Below are 18,273 nucleotides of genomic sequence, written 5' to 3' on the forward strand. Positions count from 1 at the left end.
TCCTACAGGTTTGGCAGATTAATCAAGATAATGCAACTGTATGCGTGAGAATGCGAATTTTACCCAAATTCGTTTCAAGGGATCGTCATGACGACCGAATTTTAATAGAAGTAAACTGTACCCATCATTTTTACTGGTAATTAGGTAAAAACTCAGGTCGCTGTAAGCTCTTTATTTCAATTGAAAAAATTTCAAACAGTTCAATACACTAAATTTGGGAGACAGAAATTGGACAAAATTCTGAAAGGCCGTTTATTTTTACGTTTCTCTAAAATCATTTGTCAATTCGTAGGTTCTTGGACACCTCACATATTTACAAATTTTTGCGATGTTTCTCGAAGAGGACCTTCATGTTGTCACGTATATGCACGTTGAAGTGATTGCAAAAAATACGATATAACATCAAAAGATTTGATAACTTGAGCAATTGGTATTTCAATGTTCATTCAACATCAATTACTATGAGTTATACATGGAAACGTAAGTAAATAATATTCATCCCCGTAGAATGAACGGTAAATACATTTATATAACTTAATTTGACCTTATGATTTTTAATATAAAATCATATCGCTGCCAAGATAATTTCTGCGTTGACGAAAATTGAAATAGTTCTCTATGAAATCGTAACTCAAACTAATCTAACGCATTCAAAGGCTTAAATATTAAACCTCCGCGAGGAGCGTTTGACAACTGTACACGGTTTAGTTTGTAGAAAAATATTTACAATAATACAAAACTCTGGATAAATCGATCATCAGAGAAAGAACTGAGGTTCTCAGCAAGTGAATTAATTAACTAATTGTGCTATTTTTTGACGCGCTATCTTGGTGAGATTCCTTCTTGGTTTCCAGTCTCGTAATAATATCTCGAATTAACGTTCGTAAATATGTACGGAGTCCTCGTCGATGGGCACACCAGCCTCTCCATGATTCTCGGCTTTCCATTATCAGTTTTATTGCCGACAGGTTCCAGTAAGTTGTTCCACAGTAGATTTCCTCCTGGAAATTAATAATATCATTACATGCGTTCTCCGCTCTCTCTTCTCATTCTCAATCCTTGCTAACATAATTTCTTATTCTTTCTATATATCTTCAATTATAACCTTATCTATTTCTCATTTAAGACCGCTGCGGTTTTTCGGTCTACAGTTTCCTCATGACAAAGCTTCAGCTTCTCGGCTGACTTGATTCGCTCTTTTACACACGCTGATTCCCACAATCAGTGGAAGCAGATTGCAAGAAATGTTGCAGGTTTGTGATATCGTTTCTCGCATGTCGCGGTTCTCGCAAATCGCGTTCTGACGACTTTTCCACGAACCAAAAGTATGTACAATGTCATAACTTTAAATTGTGTAATACATGTACCAATTACATGTTATCACAGGAAGAGACTCACTTGCCGCAGTCAATTTCCACTAAATTTATTTTCAAATGGACAACCGCAGTTCGTAAATTCGATTAAAGCTAGGATTTGTGTTCTGAAAAAACGCTTTCCATGACCACTATCTCGCGAAAATCTTTCTTCGTACCAGAATTTGTCTGAAATCAAGCAATATTCCGAATTTTTTCACAAAACATACTTTGGTTTAAATCCATCTCAGGCATCAATTGATTTTCTAATGTAAATTATACATTTTTCCGGTAATATATAACCGTTCATTTCATTTTTTTCTCAAGTAACGAAAAACTGCCTGTAAGTGACTTTGCCCCTTTTCTGCAATGACTCGTTCCCGCTCATAACATAACGTCATCACTTCCGACAATCTCAAAATTAAGCTCAATTCGCTAGTTGGCTCGTTTATATCCCCCGTTATCAAGTCGAAATGCTGAAGTTCCTGCCAATCCACGTGTCGTGAAAAAGTGTAAAAAGTAACAAGTTCAACATTTTAAATCAGGTCAAGCTTACGTCAACTAATGCAACGTAACAATCGGATGCTTTCATGAGTGTCACACTTTGCTCAGAGTTTTTAGACTTCAGCTGTATACATATACTCAACGAGTCCGCAGCTGCAAAGTGAGTAGATACTGTCCAAATACAACCTGTCAGTATTTGACCTCATTTATTTATCAGAAGATACAGTGATGACCCCGGTCCAATTTGCATGTTTTCAAGTCTTTGGAACGATTTATGAGAAAAGTAAGAGTTCCACTTTCTGTGCACATTGGCATGACTCGTAAATTATTTCAAGGATTTGCATATCAAATGGCGTAGTAAATTCAGTATCATTCACAAGCAGAAACGATAGCATTGAAATTCCTCGACTAGATTCTCGACGAATTTTTGTCGGTCATTGGATACGCCTTTTAACAGGCAACAGACTATACGTCGTTCAGTCTTATCGAGCGGTTGCACACCGTCACAGAATAGAAATGCTTATTGTATATTAGTTACCATCTATCGAATCTTCAGTTTATAGCCGTCTATCCGTGTTTTTACACTCCGAAGCTTATCTCGATAGGCACAATTGGTGTCGTTTAATTGTATAAGTCTGTTGTTATATTTAATTTGAACTCTAGTTAGTGCAAAAACACCAATTTACGCATGAAATCCCGATTCCTTCTTTACCGACGGTATTCTGAGCTTGCGATGATACTTCTGATCGTCGAAAAACTCCTATGCTACTGTAGCTAACCTTGGTATGGTTCGTTTCTAAAACACAGACTATCCTAGAGGCTGATACAACCAATATCACACTGTGAGACAAATCTTCTCCGCGAGTATATTATTTCACGAAGCACTCGTATAAGCTGATCAAGGAGAGTTTCCTCGTTACGAAACTTCACTGACAATTTTTCAAGGAACTGAATTGACCTTTCACAGAAAGACGTCATTAGATGTTCCAATGATACCGTACACGGCTTTATCTTATCAATCGCAGAAATTTGAAATTTACTTATCCTCTTTTTCTTTCAATCAAAAACTTGAATTTCTCATCGCTGAAATGTTTTTTTCCATACCTCTTACCTATTCCGGTTTAGAACTTTTGATTTATGAATGTAGTTCGGAATACTTGTGCCAATTACTTACCGAGGGCGTGGCCCTTTTGACTGAAATGAAAACAGTCGTAAGTGACTAGAGTCTGATCGAGGACCTCCGAATTCCTAGGATTCGAGTTTGGCGCGTTGAACAGTTCCGTGAATGGCTGATACACGACCGTAAAATCCTGCGTCGTGTCGTATCTGTAAACAAGTGTCCTCGACATTAGCGTCATAGCTGGTGAGCGATAGTCACCCGAGCCATTAATTCACTTGCTTTTTTTCCTGTCTTTCCAAGCGCAAAAATGGCATTATATTGAGAATTTTGAAATTACGTAATTTCTAAAAATATCCAGAAGCCGAAATTCGGCTTCTCGGTTTCTAAAAGCTCCGACTATAATAAGCCTGCATTGTATTTTTAGGCGTGTATATATAACTATTATGCGTTCAGAGCTGTTCGTCGTGAAAAGGCCGGAATAGTTGTGAGGTCAGAATACCAGTGACTTTAAAACCGTTACGCCACAGTCTTCTCTCTGGCGCTTCCTCGTTAAAGCTCACATCGGATTACCTTCCAGATAGCACCAAAGATTCCGCCGCCTGCTGATACTGCCGGGACATGACAGACCCGGTAATGTCCGGTTCGTTTCCTTCGTGCATGCAGGCGCAGTACAGCGGGTGCAATAGGTTGCACATTGTACTTGTTGGGACTCTTATGGACACGGTGACATCTGCACAGAGGCAACGAAAATGAATTAAAAATCAAATTCCACGTGGTGAAGATAACTCTCTCTATATATATGGGGAATTCCATGCGGATCGGACCAACGCCTGACTCTCACCATTTCCGACTTTGTTTAAAAAAATTTTTGCAATTGATCCAACTCTGAAACAGTGCCCTAGATTTTTTTCACATTTTTTATTCAACTGCTCAATTGTTTATAAATATTTAAAGTAATTGTGATGAAGACCTGTTTTAAAATTCTTAAAACTTCTATTTTTCACTAATGTGGAACATTTCTAAACCGGTTTCATTGCGAAGTTGAAAAAAAAAGAACTGTGAATGTGTAAAAAAATAAAAAGAATAGGCAAAAATCACTCCATAATGGAACCGGTCTAGAAATGTTCTAATTGAAAAATAGAAGTTTTGAGAATTTTTCGGGAATATTTAAACCATTCAAACAATGTCTTAGTTGACGAGAAAAATCAAAAGTGATGAAAAAAAAATGGGAAAATATTGGCTCATCATGGACTCGGTCTTGAAATGTTTGGAATAGAAAATACAGTCCATGAGAATCCCTCGAGAATTTTAAAAAAAGTCTAATTCAAAATCACTCTCAATATTTATAGATAACTGACCAGTTGAATAAAAAAAGTTAAAAAAATTCAGGGCACTGTTTCAGGATTGGGATAATTGCAGAAAATCTTTTGAACAAAATCAAAAATGAGGGGGGGTTGGATTCGCATGGAATTCCCCATATATACTTGAATCCATAAACTCTCGTGGCCAAGCACACTATCCTAGATTATTCGGATCTCATAGATACCGCCGGAGGAATTCCATTAATCCATTCAGAGTGAAATCTGGGGAGTCGTTCAGATTATGTCGATAAATTTAATCAAACTATTTCGAAGTATCGTATTTAAATACAGGCGGTTTTCCAAATAATATCAGTTGTGCGACCATAGGTGGCACAACTTTTTCTTCAAAATATTGAAAAACCTGTTTCGAAGTAAAGTACCAATTTACTTTTCCTTAATTTCTTACAAGTTTGAAAACTCTCCTTTTTTCAATGGCTATATCAATTCGCAAAGTGCCCTCAGCTTACAAGCAATGATTTTCGTATTTCAATTACGAGATCCCAGACAAATTTTATTGCCTCCTTAATTTGTCTGAAAGACGTATAAGAAAAAAGATACGTGTTATACAAAAACTATTCGAAACACCATTAGTGGCGTAGAAAAAGTCTTTCGGACGAGTGTGTAGTTTCTTAATTTTTTTTTTTTTTTTGCTCTTTTATGGATATAAAGCAGGTTTTTCAACGTTGGTTAAGACGACTTTTAACTTCAGTCTCGCATGGACCGCTTTACAGTTATACCTCGATCCATTATGTACAGTAAACGGGCATTCGAAAGGTTGATTTTTTTCTACATCTTTTAAGGCCTTGGCTTCAACCCAAACACCATTCGATTCAAAAACACTCGAATAATTTCATTCCAAAGAATGGTAATAACTATTAAAATGACCACCGAACTAATTCAAAATATTAACTGGGAGTATTTTTGCAAATCATACTTCACGAAGAAAGTATAAAAATCTGCGTATTAATTTCACGAATAAAAAATAGTGAGAGGGATAATCTTCCACGTAAAAATGTCGAAAATTTGGAAATCTTCACACTCCGATAGTTTTTGAAAAATTGTGAAAATAAATTTTTTCTCTTTCGACCAACCAAACGACTCAGTTCTCTCTTCGCGTTGCGTTTTTCATAATTCACTGCGAACATCGAGACGCGTTTTGGTACTAGCTGGAGGAAAGTTAGCTTTCGACTACGTAGACAACCAGCGACAACCAGATGTACGTTTTCTTTCTCTTTCTCTCTCTCTCTTCCTTTCTCTCTGATGCGGACTTCGTCTAGCATATTATACATGCTGTAATTCATCAGAAACCGTTCGCCAGTATGCATAATTAATATATAAAATAATTAGAATAATTTTAAAAATCAAATCATACATCTTACTGACCCAGCAACGTCATTGCGTATGCGGACGGGTTATTCCAATGCCTCTTTTTTTGCTCTCTCTCTCTCTCTCTCTCTCTCTCCTTGTATTAACGAAAATGAAGGAAAAAACTTCCGACCCTCAATTAACTCACCGCAAGTAAAAAACCTGAGGTGGATTATGCAAAGATTTTTAACGTAGGTACTCTCGATGCGTTTACCTAATACCGGAACGACGTTGACAAGAGTCCGCGGCAAGGTGGCCCTCAGGTAGTCCAACGTGCGGCGCAAATGCAGAGCATGTCGGGAGGGCGAGAATTGCTCCGGCTTGTAACACTGGGCGGAACATATGTCGTTGGCACCAAAGAAAATTGTGACGAGCTGAAAGGATCGTTAATTTTATTTCTCGTTACTTCATCCGCCTTGCATATAATATAACGTATTATAGCGTCTTGTAATATTTACAGACGAAAATTGTTTACAAAGATATGTAATGACGCGTGCCTTGCAGCGTTCGACGGTGCCGTGGATCATTTATATTCCGAAAGAGATCGGTGTATAAATATTTGACCACTCGTACGATAGTTCGTAGCATATTTATTTTTACACCAATTTGCACCGAAGGATCGTGATTTCGCACTTGCTGCTTGTTTGTTATTCATGGATTTCGGAGCAAACGATCATCGGTCTAGCTTTTGGTCTCGTACCTCTTGCAACCGGGCAAAACTATAAATGATTATCGTCTGCAGGTGGAGAAGCATGAGTTTTGTTACACACCTTCCAGTCTCTCTTCATGTCGATGGTAGGGTCATTTTTGATCCTTCGTACAAGGATTCTGGCCTGATGAAGAGCGTCCTCCGTAGCTGCGACGGGAAATGCTACGTTGAGCTTGGCTTGCTTCGATATAAATTCTCCGTTCCCCGTTGAGTAGCCTGTCAAATTAGGATTAAACTCCTGAAAATAAAGACGCGTAAGTAATTTGAACAGCAAGGAACAGCAGAAACCATTCGGCATTATACAATTATGTGTATATATATATATATTATAGCCGTGCACGACGAAATGGAGCATAAAAACAACTTTCATTCGGCAACGTGTGGGTCGATTCCTAGGCAGGTTGGCTCCGAGTGAGCTAATTCATTCAACAGATCCGATTACACACATCTTCGTACCGATTTTTTCCGAGACGCCGACTCACCCTACAAAGATACGAACCTCGACCAGGTATCATCACCTGAGAATAAAAATCCGGAAGAACGGAATCCTGGTTCCAGCCGCGACCTTCGGCATCGACGCGGGCGTTTCATCACGCGCGTGGAAATGAATCGATCTGATCGAATAATCGGTCGTCGATCTCAAATTCTCACCTTCATTATGTTCGGCAACGTTAGGAACTGCCTCCAGTCACCCTGACCCCCTGCGCACCAGCTGACCCCTCTCGCCTCGATGAAGGTCCCAAGTGCATATTCCTCCATGGCACCATTCGCCGCCACCAGAGAGTCGCCCAGGGCGCCGACCACGTCAATGTCACCAGGCCGCAGACGATGAACGCTGTCAGGTCTCGAGGCTGATCTGAATTGAAATGAGAAGCCTTCTTTAATCCCGGTAGAAGTGGATCGATCAACGGTTTTTTCGAACGGGTTGAGTCAACGACAAAAAAAAAAAAATGTAATTGGCAATACATATATCGTACATTTTACAAAAGCTTATTGCTATTTTCTGATGCTATATTATTGGTACAAAATTAGTAAACAATATTTTTGATACGACCGATAGATACATACAGCATAAATTATTGCTGAAAAATTATTTTCTTCCTCCGTACGAATGAGTAATATATGCCTCATTGTTCGTTCACCTGCAGAACCTGTTTTGGAGATTCACTGATAATGGTTGGAAAACGCTTACTGTTCGTTCGATTTTTAATTTTATTTTTTCTTACACCGCATGCCTTTCTTTTTACTTTTCGTACTGTGACTCCGATGTACGTATCATACGTAAACAAGTATGCGTGCATGCATGTCCTCAATTAGTTTATCTGATGAGGTGAACCGTTTTCTGTTTATTAGCTGCTGTAGAAAGTTTTGCCCGGCAGATTTTCAGTTTTTGAAAATGTTTGCAACGATAGTGTCGAGTGAAAAAAAGTCATGAAAAATGGATGCAACTCTAAAAAAAAAAGAAAAAAAAATGACAGAAAGAAAGAAAGTTAGTCGACACATGGAAATGACGGTATTTTTCAGAGATTAATACTAGTCATTTATGTGTACGAAACAAATTGTAAATATTAAAATGACTTATTTTATTTTTTTTCTACAAATTCTGGTCAATTGTTGAGGAATTCGAAATTGTTGGATAATGTTTCGGTACTGTATACAGATATGAACACTACGCGACTCGGGCTTAATTTTGAAAAATAAAATAATTCTTGACCATCAGGAGCGTTATTTGCGTACAATATATGCGTGATCTATCCGAGACGATCTGTCGAATGGAAAAATATGAGACGATGTACAGAACTAGGGCATCCAGAAGGTGCAATTAGACCGTTTCACGCCGCAAGCTATACGGCCTACAGCTTTTCTGCTATCATATTTCAAAGATCGACGGTGTATAATTAGCACGGCGATATATACGGTTCATCACGTGTAAAACAGGACATACCTCTCGATACCAGAAAACTAAGGAGATAACCGGTTCACCGATACTATTATTATTTTCTCTTTTCACATCGTGCAGATAATCGTAACCCCAAAACCTCTTTGAACTCATCGTAAACAAATTATCGATACAGATATTAGCATCGATTCAGAATCTCATTTTACCTTATTCCTTTTCATTGGTACAAAAAACGAAATCGATAAATAAAAACACTCACGGGTATGGACAAAGGTTTCTTAATACAGTACCTGCCTCCTCTGACGTCGCATGGAAATGGTATTTGCTTGGCGAACCTCGGTTGCCTCCTCACTCCGTCGCTGATGTCTGGATAAACTATACTAATCTCACTGTCCTGAAATGAGAATGTAATGAAAATGAACAATTCAATGGGCGGTGATGATTTCGGGAGATACGAGGTATAAATTGCATCGTAAACTGTAAATCGCAATGCCCGCATCGACAAGTTTTTGTGTGTCTGCAGTTATTCGGCCAGCTTTCTATTATATTAACCGCCGATTTTCGTGTGTGCCAAATACGGATCTCCCGGATTCTAGGGTGTATAATATAACATTATATTATAACGACGTTGCACGAAATTCACCTGCCTCGTTTCCATCCTGTACGAAACCGGCATTAATTCGCGGCCGGTGCGACGGTGTTACGTTGAGGAAAAGAACGCGTGAGATGTGCTTCGCATTTATAAATCGAGAGAAAGGCCGAAGAGGATACGTATAACGTACGACGTCGCGACGGTATGACAACTTTGCTGACGTGGAAATAGCGCTTAGGAACTTGCCGAGGTGCACGTCTGCGGGTGCATCGAGAGAGCGCGATGAAAGCAGAGAAAGAATCGCGTGCTTACCGCATTGAGCTTACACAATTCCTGCGCGGCGGACATCCGGAGCCGGCGACGCGACAATTAATGAATAAGAAAATCGTTCGATGGATAATATCGATTATCGTTCGCCGTCGGAGGTTGTAATCGAGTCGCGGACGGAGGGAGGGAGGGAGAGATGCAAATTGAAGAAAGCAAGAGGCACGACGTGTGCTGAATCGAACTCTGCACTCATGCGTACAATACCTGGTTATACGTGCGGTTGACCATCGCGACTTACAATTAGTGTCAGTGGGTACGTGACACATGTCGCACTTGCGCGAATGAATAATCATGAGGGGTACACTGAGCTTTTACAATTTTCCGAGACAATGCAGGCGCATACAGGTGCGAATTTCACTCGTGCCTGCGCGCATGGGTTTCGCTACTTATCGTTTGCTAATTTGTAATAACCACAATCGACGAGGATTTTCTGAGCACAGTTTCACCCGAGTCGAGGGACTTCGAGGATGTTTGATGCAGGTACCGGTTCCGCGTGCATCGCGATGCGACGAAGGAGGCTGCACACGCGCAGAATTTGCACGTAATTATTACACGTCGGTATGCCGAGTGAAAATATAACGCGGACCTTTCTCACTTGGCGATTCCTCCTATATTACATCCTCGCGCGCAATATCACGTGCTTCATAAATATTTCATTAAAATTTGACAGACTGGTGTGGGTATATTAGACGTATTCCACCTTTGCGCATGCTAATTTATTTTCAACTTTCCTAATTGATAATCACGGAGCCAAAATTACGGGCCACGCGCATTAGCCTTGTACCTGCGACGCGACGGTTGTAATTGCGATATTTATGTGACTTGTATGAAATGGGAATTCGTGAAGCGATACTGCTTAAACCAGTTTTACGCATTTCGTCAGGAAGATGCGGTTATGTACCTTTTTCTTTTCTTTTTTTCGTCTGACTATTCAACTGCCTGTCGCTTTATCGCTGTGCACCATTGACACGAACCGTGTACCTGGAATTATTGGCCAACCGCGCACGCGACGATAAAATATGACGTTACACTCTTCCTTCTAATTTCGTAGTCACTCGTTAAAACATCCGTGTCAGGGCGGAATGTGTAACGCGAGTGTTACAAATTTGGCGCGAAATATCTCTCACTCGTTACGTATTCCCGTATAATTCATCGCCAGCTATATATTATATGCATACGTACCTACACAACATTATGCATGTACCCGAATCGTTGAGCAATTGGAAAATTTTTACTTCGCTTACGCCGTCATTCGCTTACACACACGTATATACAATGTATAACATATACTTTGTACTCACCCTGACTGTTTTAAATAACTGTAGTATCATATCTCGAAAAGTTGCCGCATTTATTGCCGGCAATATTAGCAGCACTGCAACCACTAAGTCGACACCTTGAAATCTCATTTTTCTTTGAATTTAATATTCAAATTGCAATCGCGTCTTTTCTTTCAAGCAGTTTATTTGGCATTGGTTTATTTATTACCATTAGCACTTAAGGGTGGATCGTCAATTGTCCGTGCGGCATTGACACTCCATCACTCAACATTTTACCGACAAATATATGCCATTAGTTTGTGGTTATTATCATTATTGTTACTGTTATTTATTGTTATTCACTTTCGTACACCTCCGCAGCCTGAATGATTTATTTTCAGCGTCGCACTGGTATTCCAAAACTTTGACGAGCCGATTTCGGTTTCAGCTATAAACCGTTTTATCTAGTCTGTAATGAATTGTTTCCTTTTCTTAACTTTTTTCCTTTCTTTTGTTTCACACGGAGGCAAGTCCGTGTCGTTAAATTTCCATGACTCTAAACCAGTCCCGGGTTATGGCCATCGGACCAAAATTAATTTCAACTAGAAAGTACACGTGATTCGTTTCGAACAATTTTGTGGAAGAGTCAGGAGTTTCATTGCACAACTTATCCCGTACTTTTTTATATCCGCCAGCTCTTCGCGTCCGTTCAAGTTTCGTATATAAACGGGAAAATATATTCACAATAACGTACCACTAGAACCTTCACCACCACTCGACGGAAGATCTGCTATAATTAATCTGTTACCACACACCGCGATATTCGAACACTGCGTGGAAACCAGCCAATTTCTTCCACGTCAGGTATTTCACCCAAAGAATTTTTACAACTGGGGTTAAATTCTTTGTTCGTATAGAATACTTTTTTAGTATTGAAATTTTAGTCTGCAATTCTAGCACAATATATACCTATAATAGAGCAAAAGAATCATGGAAGATGACATAATTTGTTCATTGTTATTTGGTAACCGGTGAAACCAATGAGTAAAACAATACAGTGTAGGAAATGTAATCTGATTTAGTTTCACTTGAAATGTGAACCGATTACGTCAAGGTCGATCCAAAAGTTATGCAACTTTGAAAAGGTAGGCGTTACGTGTATTACTTATAATATTTATGACGAGGAAACGCGTGTGAGACGAAAATCTGCATTTTTAACGAAAGATCCGAATTAAGTCTGTACACCTAAATTAACCTGAATATTATCTCGTGCTTTCTAAATTCGTGCACATGTTCGTCACGTAACGGGATTCATTATATTTTTGCAGAAATATCCAGGATTAGATATTTACTCGTGGTTACCGCTAACAACTTTTACCCGAAGAGACGTTACGAAATTGACCCCAATCGAATTATTTGCATTTGCGTGACTTCTGGGGTAGAAACGCGTCGAAAAATGTTAAAAGTTAAACTTCACTCGTACATCTACGACAACTGCTAACGTTGGATCCTTTTCTCTCTGCGTTATTGAGTAACCGCTAATATTCATCGGTTTCGAGTTAGAGGATTGACCTCAATAATACCACTTGCATCGTAAAGCTGAGAAACTGCCGATAATCAAAATGTTTCAAAACTATTATAGCGTTAATTTCAATCGCTCGGTCAAATCGATTCGCATTCCCTTCGCCTCAGATTCTTCGACCGTATGAATTTTCACCCGAAACGAAAGGTCCTTACAGTGATTTATCTCTCATTCAAGCATCAGACATGAGATAATTCAGAAACGATTTCGGCTAAAATTTTTCGACTGCAAATTCCGAACGCCACAAATTGGTAGTGTATTTCTTTTTATACCAATTAGTTTATCTTATCGAAGGATCACTCCAAGTTCAGATAACCCGACGGCAATGCAAAGATAAATATAAATTTTTTCAAATAGATTCGCGTTGAGAGACTTCCGAAACATTAATTAATTCCCTACACTGAAGAATGAAAAATTATTTCCATCTCGTACGCAACACGGGTCAAGATGTTGCGTGGGTATGAACTTACGATAAGAAAAGTTAAAATTTCACGCGTTCACCGATTTCAACATCCTGAGCTGACGACAGTCCGAAATTTATCCATCAACGTTACACTAAAACATCCATTGGTATTAAGATTCACCTAGTCCGTAAAGCCGGCAGCGATAGTACCGTAATTTCAATCTAATTTAACTAACTAATCAGCCAATAATTTACAACAACGCAACAAGATATAATGATAATTAGACGTGCGGAACCAGCTAGCGAGATGCGCGTGTGTGTCTGCGTGTGTAGATTGAGTAAATGATTTGGAGGAATGCTTCTTCGGAGAGCGAGAGAGAAAGAGATAGACAGAGCGAGATGGTAGATAAGGACGGAGAAAAATAGTATACGTAAATTAAAGGGGCGAATATATGGGAAGTAGCTTCCTCAATTGCAAATTCGCACGCACACACGCGAACGCAAACACAAGCGTGCCTGCATCGTGTCGCACAAGCTACGTTTCCTGGATATTACTTTCGCTGGGGTCTAAGTTCGAACCCTACGGGCCAATGGAACTGTCCGGGGATAGAACCGGGTGCTTTGCGATTAAAGCGAATAACCAACAGTCAATGCCTGTTACACACGAGTACATGCACATGTGCTGTCACTTAAGCACGCGGCACCCGATGATTATGCAAACTTCGGAGTCTGCAAGAGAATTATTCATAAGAATTGGTAGGTTTAGGTGTGTGCGCCGTTCTTATGGAAGCATCGCGAAGTTATCCCGGAATATAGAGCCTGAATGTATCGAAATTCGAATCAATTCTGAGAATCGAGATTAAACTTTGGAAGTAAGGAACTTTTTCCCTAAAGCCGCGTTACAACGTGAAGTGTATTACGCTGTGTAATTTTCTTAAAAATCTTTATTCTACTTCGTGAAACGACTCACGTTGTCAAAACGGATACAGCGTCGCGGCCGAGTTGTTTTTTTTATTTATTTATTTAAAATTTTATTCCACTGAATGAAATTAACGTGAAAAACCAACCAGGGATACGTTGCGAATTCCTATTTAGATTCAGCAGGTCGGTTAGCCCAAAATTGTGCGAGTTGAAGTAATTGACGAGTTATTCGTTGTAAATCGTCGAATAGCAGATATTAGGTCGAAAAGGATCGAGCATGCGAATAACAGAATTACACAAACTGTGAATAAAAAGATTAAACCGTCTGCAAAACGAATCACCTCGCAATATCATGTTTATTATTACTGCGTCGAGTGTACGAACCGGTAATTGGTTCGCACATTGAAATCACCACTCCGAAACTGTGTCGCACTGCACTCGGTGCACGGACTGCATTCGATGCAGAATCTCAATTTACCGCGCAAGAACAAACGGCAAGTATGGAAAAAATCGCTGTTACTGTGCTCCCCGGGTAATATCCGATACATGAATGGGACAGCTGACGTGAGCAGAGGAGGCAACGTGCTTGCGATACTTCTGACCCCCACCTCATGCCGTGTCGCATGCTCTCACACAGCGAGACGTGCGATATGTCGAACAAGAGTGCCGAATGCACATACACAAGTCGCCGTCGCGTCAAATGCGCCGGTCGGATGCTGCAACGGCGAGATCATGGCCGACCGCTAACGCATTACACCTTCCTCCAGGCCGGCACCGAATCTCGTGACGTAGCTGCTCAAAATCGGCGAGATAATTCGCTGCGTCGATGACGGTCGGTTCCCATACTCGCACAAAATAATCCGAGTCCGTGGCTCATAGTCGCGTGTTAATTGCACACGGCAAGATGAATCGCAGCGAGAGAGAGAGAGAGAGAGAGGGAGTGCGTGCGTGTGTGTTTGTGCATGTCTATTCGTCCGACTCGATCGAGTCGAATTTCAATGTGCTTTCGTGTTTTGGCCAGAAATGCGTTACGGTGGTCGGAATTAATTATTTTCGATCGCGCTTCCCATTGGGATCATCTATCGTATACGTAATGCTCGTCGGAGAGAGGTGAAAATCAGTTGGAAATATGGTAACTTCGGCAAGAGGTCGTAATTCCGGTGTTTTATCACGCGATAAGAAGGACCGTCGTTGATTTTTATTTCATTTTTGTACTATTTATACACCGAGTAATGACTCCGCGATCGACGAAGAGAAAAAACGAAAACGAACAAATAAGTTTAAATAATTCTACGTGCATTCGAGATTCTTTCGGTTGAGCAATTTACATTTGAACATCGAAGCCCCTCCGATCTCCCTCCTTTCACTTCCTCCCTTCTGTCGCCGGTCTCCGGCCTGCATGCGCAAATTTCGAAAATAACCGGTTTACCGACTAATCTATAGATTTCTGTAAGTATATTCTGTTTATGTGTAACGTGCGTGATACTTTTAATTAATTCACACGCTGATGGGATTATATACATAATAGGTACGAATTCTCTTTTCCCCCATAAAACTCCGTCTCAAATTTACTTCTCTCGTTTATTGCTATAAAAAATATACGTGCAACGCTTACTGCGTCAACGATCCACGAGGCGACTGCAGTGTCGCCCTTTGTGCCACGTGTTATTTAATACTTTTGTTTCAACTGTACAATACAGACGAAATTACGACCGATCGAAAATTCCGTCTCCGACCATCTCAGGTGGTCTAAATCTACACTAATAAATAAACAACCGTTAAATTATTTGACGCTCGACAATTCAAACATCTTATTACAGCTCGCACAAAGTATCTTATCAGCGCGATCGATCGGAGTTAAACTGCTGCCGTTGAATTAGAAAGCGTTCGGCACTTACATTTGTGCATACCTATACCGTCTGATATAAATAAATATCAAAATCAGTTTTACAAAATTTATTTCGCAACACGTGCGTGACACAACAAATGTGGAAAATTGGTATTCCAGCAGCGCATCGTTAACCTTGCGTGTAAATTCCCTAATGACAATCTAGCTTCAATAAACAAATTGAATTTGGCATTGCACGTTATAGCTTGTAGACATTTGACCGCTGCAGGCTCCTCGAGCTTATATTATACGTATGTACACATCATATGTATGTGCATATATGTATACATATATATATATATATATATATATATTTATTCTTGGACCTATTTTTACCATCAATCATTACATAATGTGCAAACTTGCCCGCTACATATATCGTGGTGACCTGTTACAGCTGTCTAGTGAGTCTGCATGTATTACGCGATTCGACGCAGAATAACTCGTGGATACAGGCAAATACTTGTTGCATAATTTCGTCGTTGCTGAATTTCGTACCTCCAGCGGAAGCTGAAAACCAATGGACTGAATATTTTCGGTTGTTTATTTTTTTTTCCTTTCTTTGCTCCAATTTGTTCGAGTGAGGATAGCTATCAGGAAATCTCTCACTTCGGGCACACGCATGTAATACGTGCCAATGCGCGATGCAGACGGTTTAAGGTTTTACAACGCTTTCGCCTTGCTGTAGGTATGATATTATTGTAACGGCCAAACATAAATTCACCATCAATCAAGATCATTGGTTTACAGTTCGGTAGATCTAATGCGCGTTGTCACTTTTGATCGCCGACTAATAATATTTTTCAGGTCTTAAAACAACTTAAGACTCGCGAATATACTACGCTTACTTTCTTTAAACTATTAAGAGTTGAAACCACGCGCCAAATATCCAATAAACGTATGGTTCTTGGGATGGAAAAAAACGAAAGTAAAACAAAATTAAAAAATAAAGACACCAGAAGTCAGGTTATTACCCACGCAAGGATAACACTGATACTTTGTGCGGGTTATAATCACAGTTCCATGGAATGGGCGACGTAACCGTCAATACCCGCCATTCCTACTTTCGCACACTGATGTTTATTGATAATAATTAAAGTTTTGAGACGCTCACAGCTATTGCTAGCCGCCTTTTTTCACGGAACGTTGCAAGTGTGCCTACTCCAGGTGTATCCGTGGTATTAGACCCTGACGTAAAAGCGGAAGACCATTTAGACGCTAAATATCAATCATTCGTTTCTTCGTACAAATTGTCGCGAGTACATTGCTCATCGTCAGCCGATATTATGCTTCAATCAATCCTTTCCGGCTTGAACCGAGGCATTTTTGTGCCAGAAATCGAATGTCTCCGTGCGCCTGAATAACGGGTAGAACTGATCCTCAGATTCACCAGTGATTTGTATTTTGATCACCGTTATTAGCCCGAGTGTTGTTATTCTTCACGAGGCCTTCCGGTGATAGCAATTATTAAAGTAGGTATATCTCTCGGAACACGCGAAGCTTGTGATATTTTACATAGTTTTTTTTTTTTGAATCTCATGGAGCACAGGCCACTGTATCAGGACTCAGGAAGACGAATGAACAGAACGAAAGGACGTTAACCATTACCGAAATACGATTAATTACAATATGCCACTGGTGAATGTCCGATATTGACAGTTGAATTAATGGGCGGTAAACTTGTTCGAAAGGAGAATCGTCGAGCGATAGAATATAACTATCGGTCATCCGTCTCAAATCTATTGAAGCTTATTTGTACAGGTATGTATTATAATTACTACTGTCAGCCATGCTAAATGGTCGACATGCATATCTGTATCTTGTTTTTTTTTTATTTTTTCATACACAATAGAGAGCAACTCGCGTCTCGAACTTGTTAGTTTATTCAGCCAAGTAATTGACAATCGGAAGTGATAGAATTGTCGGCTTCGATTTGGACCCGAACCGGTTAGTTCGGATTTTTTTTTTTTTTTTTATCACCTCTAAGAAAAATAATATCGATGCGACTGAAAGCGACCGTGTAAGTGAAACAATATGGACGACGTTTCGTGAAACGGTAAATTCTTCCGATGATACATGGCACTATGGGACGTTTCCTCTTGCGTAAAGACAACGCTGCGTAAGGACGACTGGTGAAAATTATCATTTTCTACGAAAGAGCCGCCTCTGGGTTGGACTCACATATGGATGTTATTTCGTGATCCGGGTCGTGCCGTAATAATGCTTCCAACAACCGATTCCTCGGCGTTACCCGGATTTTACGTAACGTATGTTAACCTGTTGCGGTCAGTCGATTATTTCAGTACCTGTCTTGTTTCAGGTCTACAGATGCAGTTCAAATTTCTTGAATACGTGCTTCGCGTTATTGCCCAACGATGCTTGACACAGTATTATATTTGGCCCGTAAGATGGACACCATTATTCGATAGGAAATGGAAACTAAAGGCTCATAATCCTTAATTAGAATCGTAAGGAGCCGCTCATTTCTATCACTCTCTCGTTAAGTACTTGGGAAAGTTGGCGCGATTCGATGTGTTCGGATTTATAGAAAATTTAGCATTTTCACTTTTATTTTTGGCAATGCACTGTTATGAGGAAATCTCGTCCGTAGAGGAAAGTGTATTTCCGGTTGAATAAGTTTCACTTGAATTAGCAGCAAATTGTGAGCATTTACGGCGACCGCTCGAAGCATTGCCTACTATGGAAAATTTCATTTCTAAAAATTAATCTCACAATCGTAAATCACTTTTTTCTCCTACTGTAAATAATATGATTGTCTTTTCCATCCTTGAAGTTTTCAGGGCGGCATAAGTACAGAAGCATATTATCAGTCTGATCGTGGTGAATAAAACAGAGTCAGCAATTTCTGCACAGTAAACATTTAAGCATTTAGCAGTTATTCGTTCCCAATAAAATTATGCGTATAAATTGAGTGAAATGGATTCTTTTCGGAATTCCAGCACCAATATCACGTTAGCGACAGATTGATC

General features: G+C 39.8%; 1 protein-coding gene across 6 annotated transcripts; it reads right to left on the bottom strand.

Annotated features, from left to right (window-relative positions):
- Positions 1-238: 238 nt before the first annotated feature.
- LOC124300485 (phospholipase B1, membrane-associated-like) lies at positions 239-13,930 on the bottom strand. Of its 6 annotated transcripts, none has more exons than XM_046754649.1 (9): positions 13,737-13,930; positions 10,532-11,186; positions 8,602-8,705; positions 7,063-7,267; positions 6,473-6,649; positions 5,917-6,076; positions 3,547-3,706; positions 3,031-3,182; positions 239-1,001 (listed from the first exon to the last, which is right to left on the bottom strand). In XM_046754649.1, exons 2-9 carry the CDS (start codon positions 10,637-10,639, stop codon positions 823-825), a joined length of 1,245 nt encoding a protein of 414 aa, XP_046610605.1. In that variant the 5' UTR covers positions 10,640-11,186; positions 13,737-13,930; the 3' UTR covers positions 239-822. The 6 variants fall into 6 exon arrangements, with proteins under 6 accessions (XP_046610605.1, XP_046610601.1, XP_046610602.1 ...); XM_046754645.1 differs by having other exon boundaries at positions 10,532-11,276; XM_046754646.1 differs by having other exon boundaries at positions 10,532-11,279.
- Between the last annotated feature and the right edge of the window lie 4,343 nt (positions 13,931-18,273).

The sequence above is a fragment of the Neodiprion virginianus genome, chromosome 3 (genome assembly GCF_021901495.1).
Source record: "Neodiprion virginianus isolate iyNeoVirg1 chromosome 3, iyNeoVirg1.1, whole genome shotgun sequence".
NCBI classification, from domain to species: domain Eukaryota; kingdom Metazoa; phylum Arthropoda; class Insecta; order Hymenoptera; family Diprionidae; genus Neodiprion; species Neodiprion virginianus.

Bases quoted from the DNA above. Each gene is read 5' to 3' on its own strand.
- LOC124300485 (XM_046754649.1), bottom strand. From the start codon at position 10,639: ATGAGATTTCAAGGTGTCGACTTAGTGGTTGCAGTGCTGCTAATATTG. The intron at 7,268-8,601 runs GTACTGTATTAA...ATTTCAATTCAG, and splicing joins TGCGACGTCAGAGGAGGCAG to ATCAGCCTCGAGACCTGACA. The intron at 6,650-7,062 runs GTGAGAATTTGA...CTTTATTTTCAG, and splicing joins CGTTGCCGAACATAATGAAG to GAGTTTAATCCTAATTTGAC.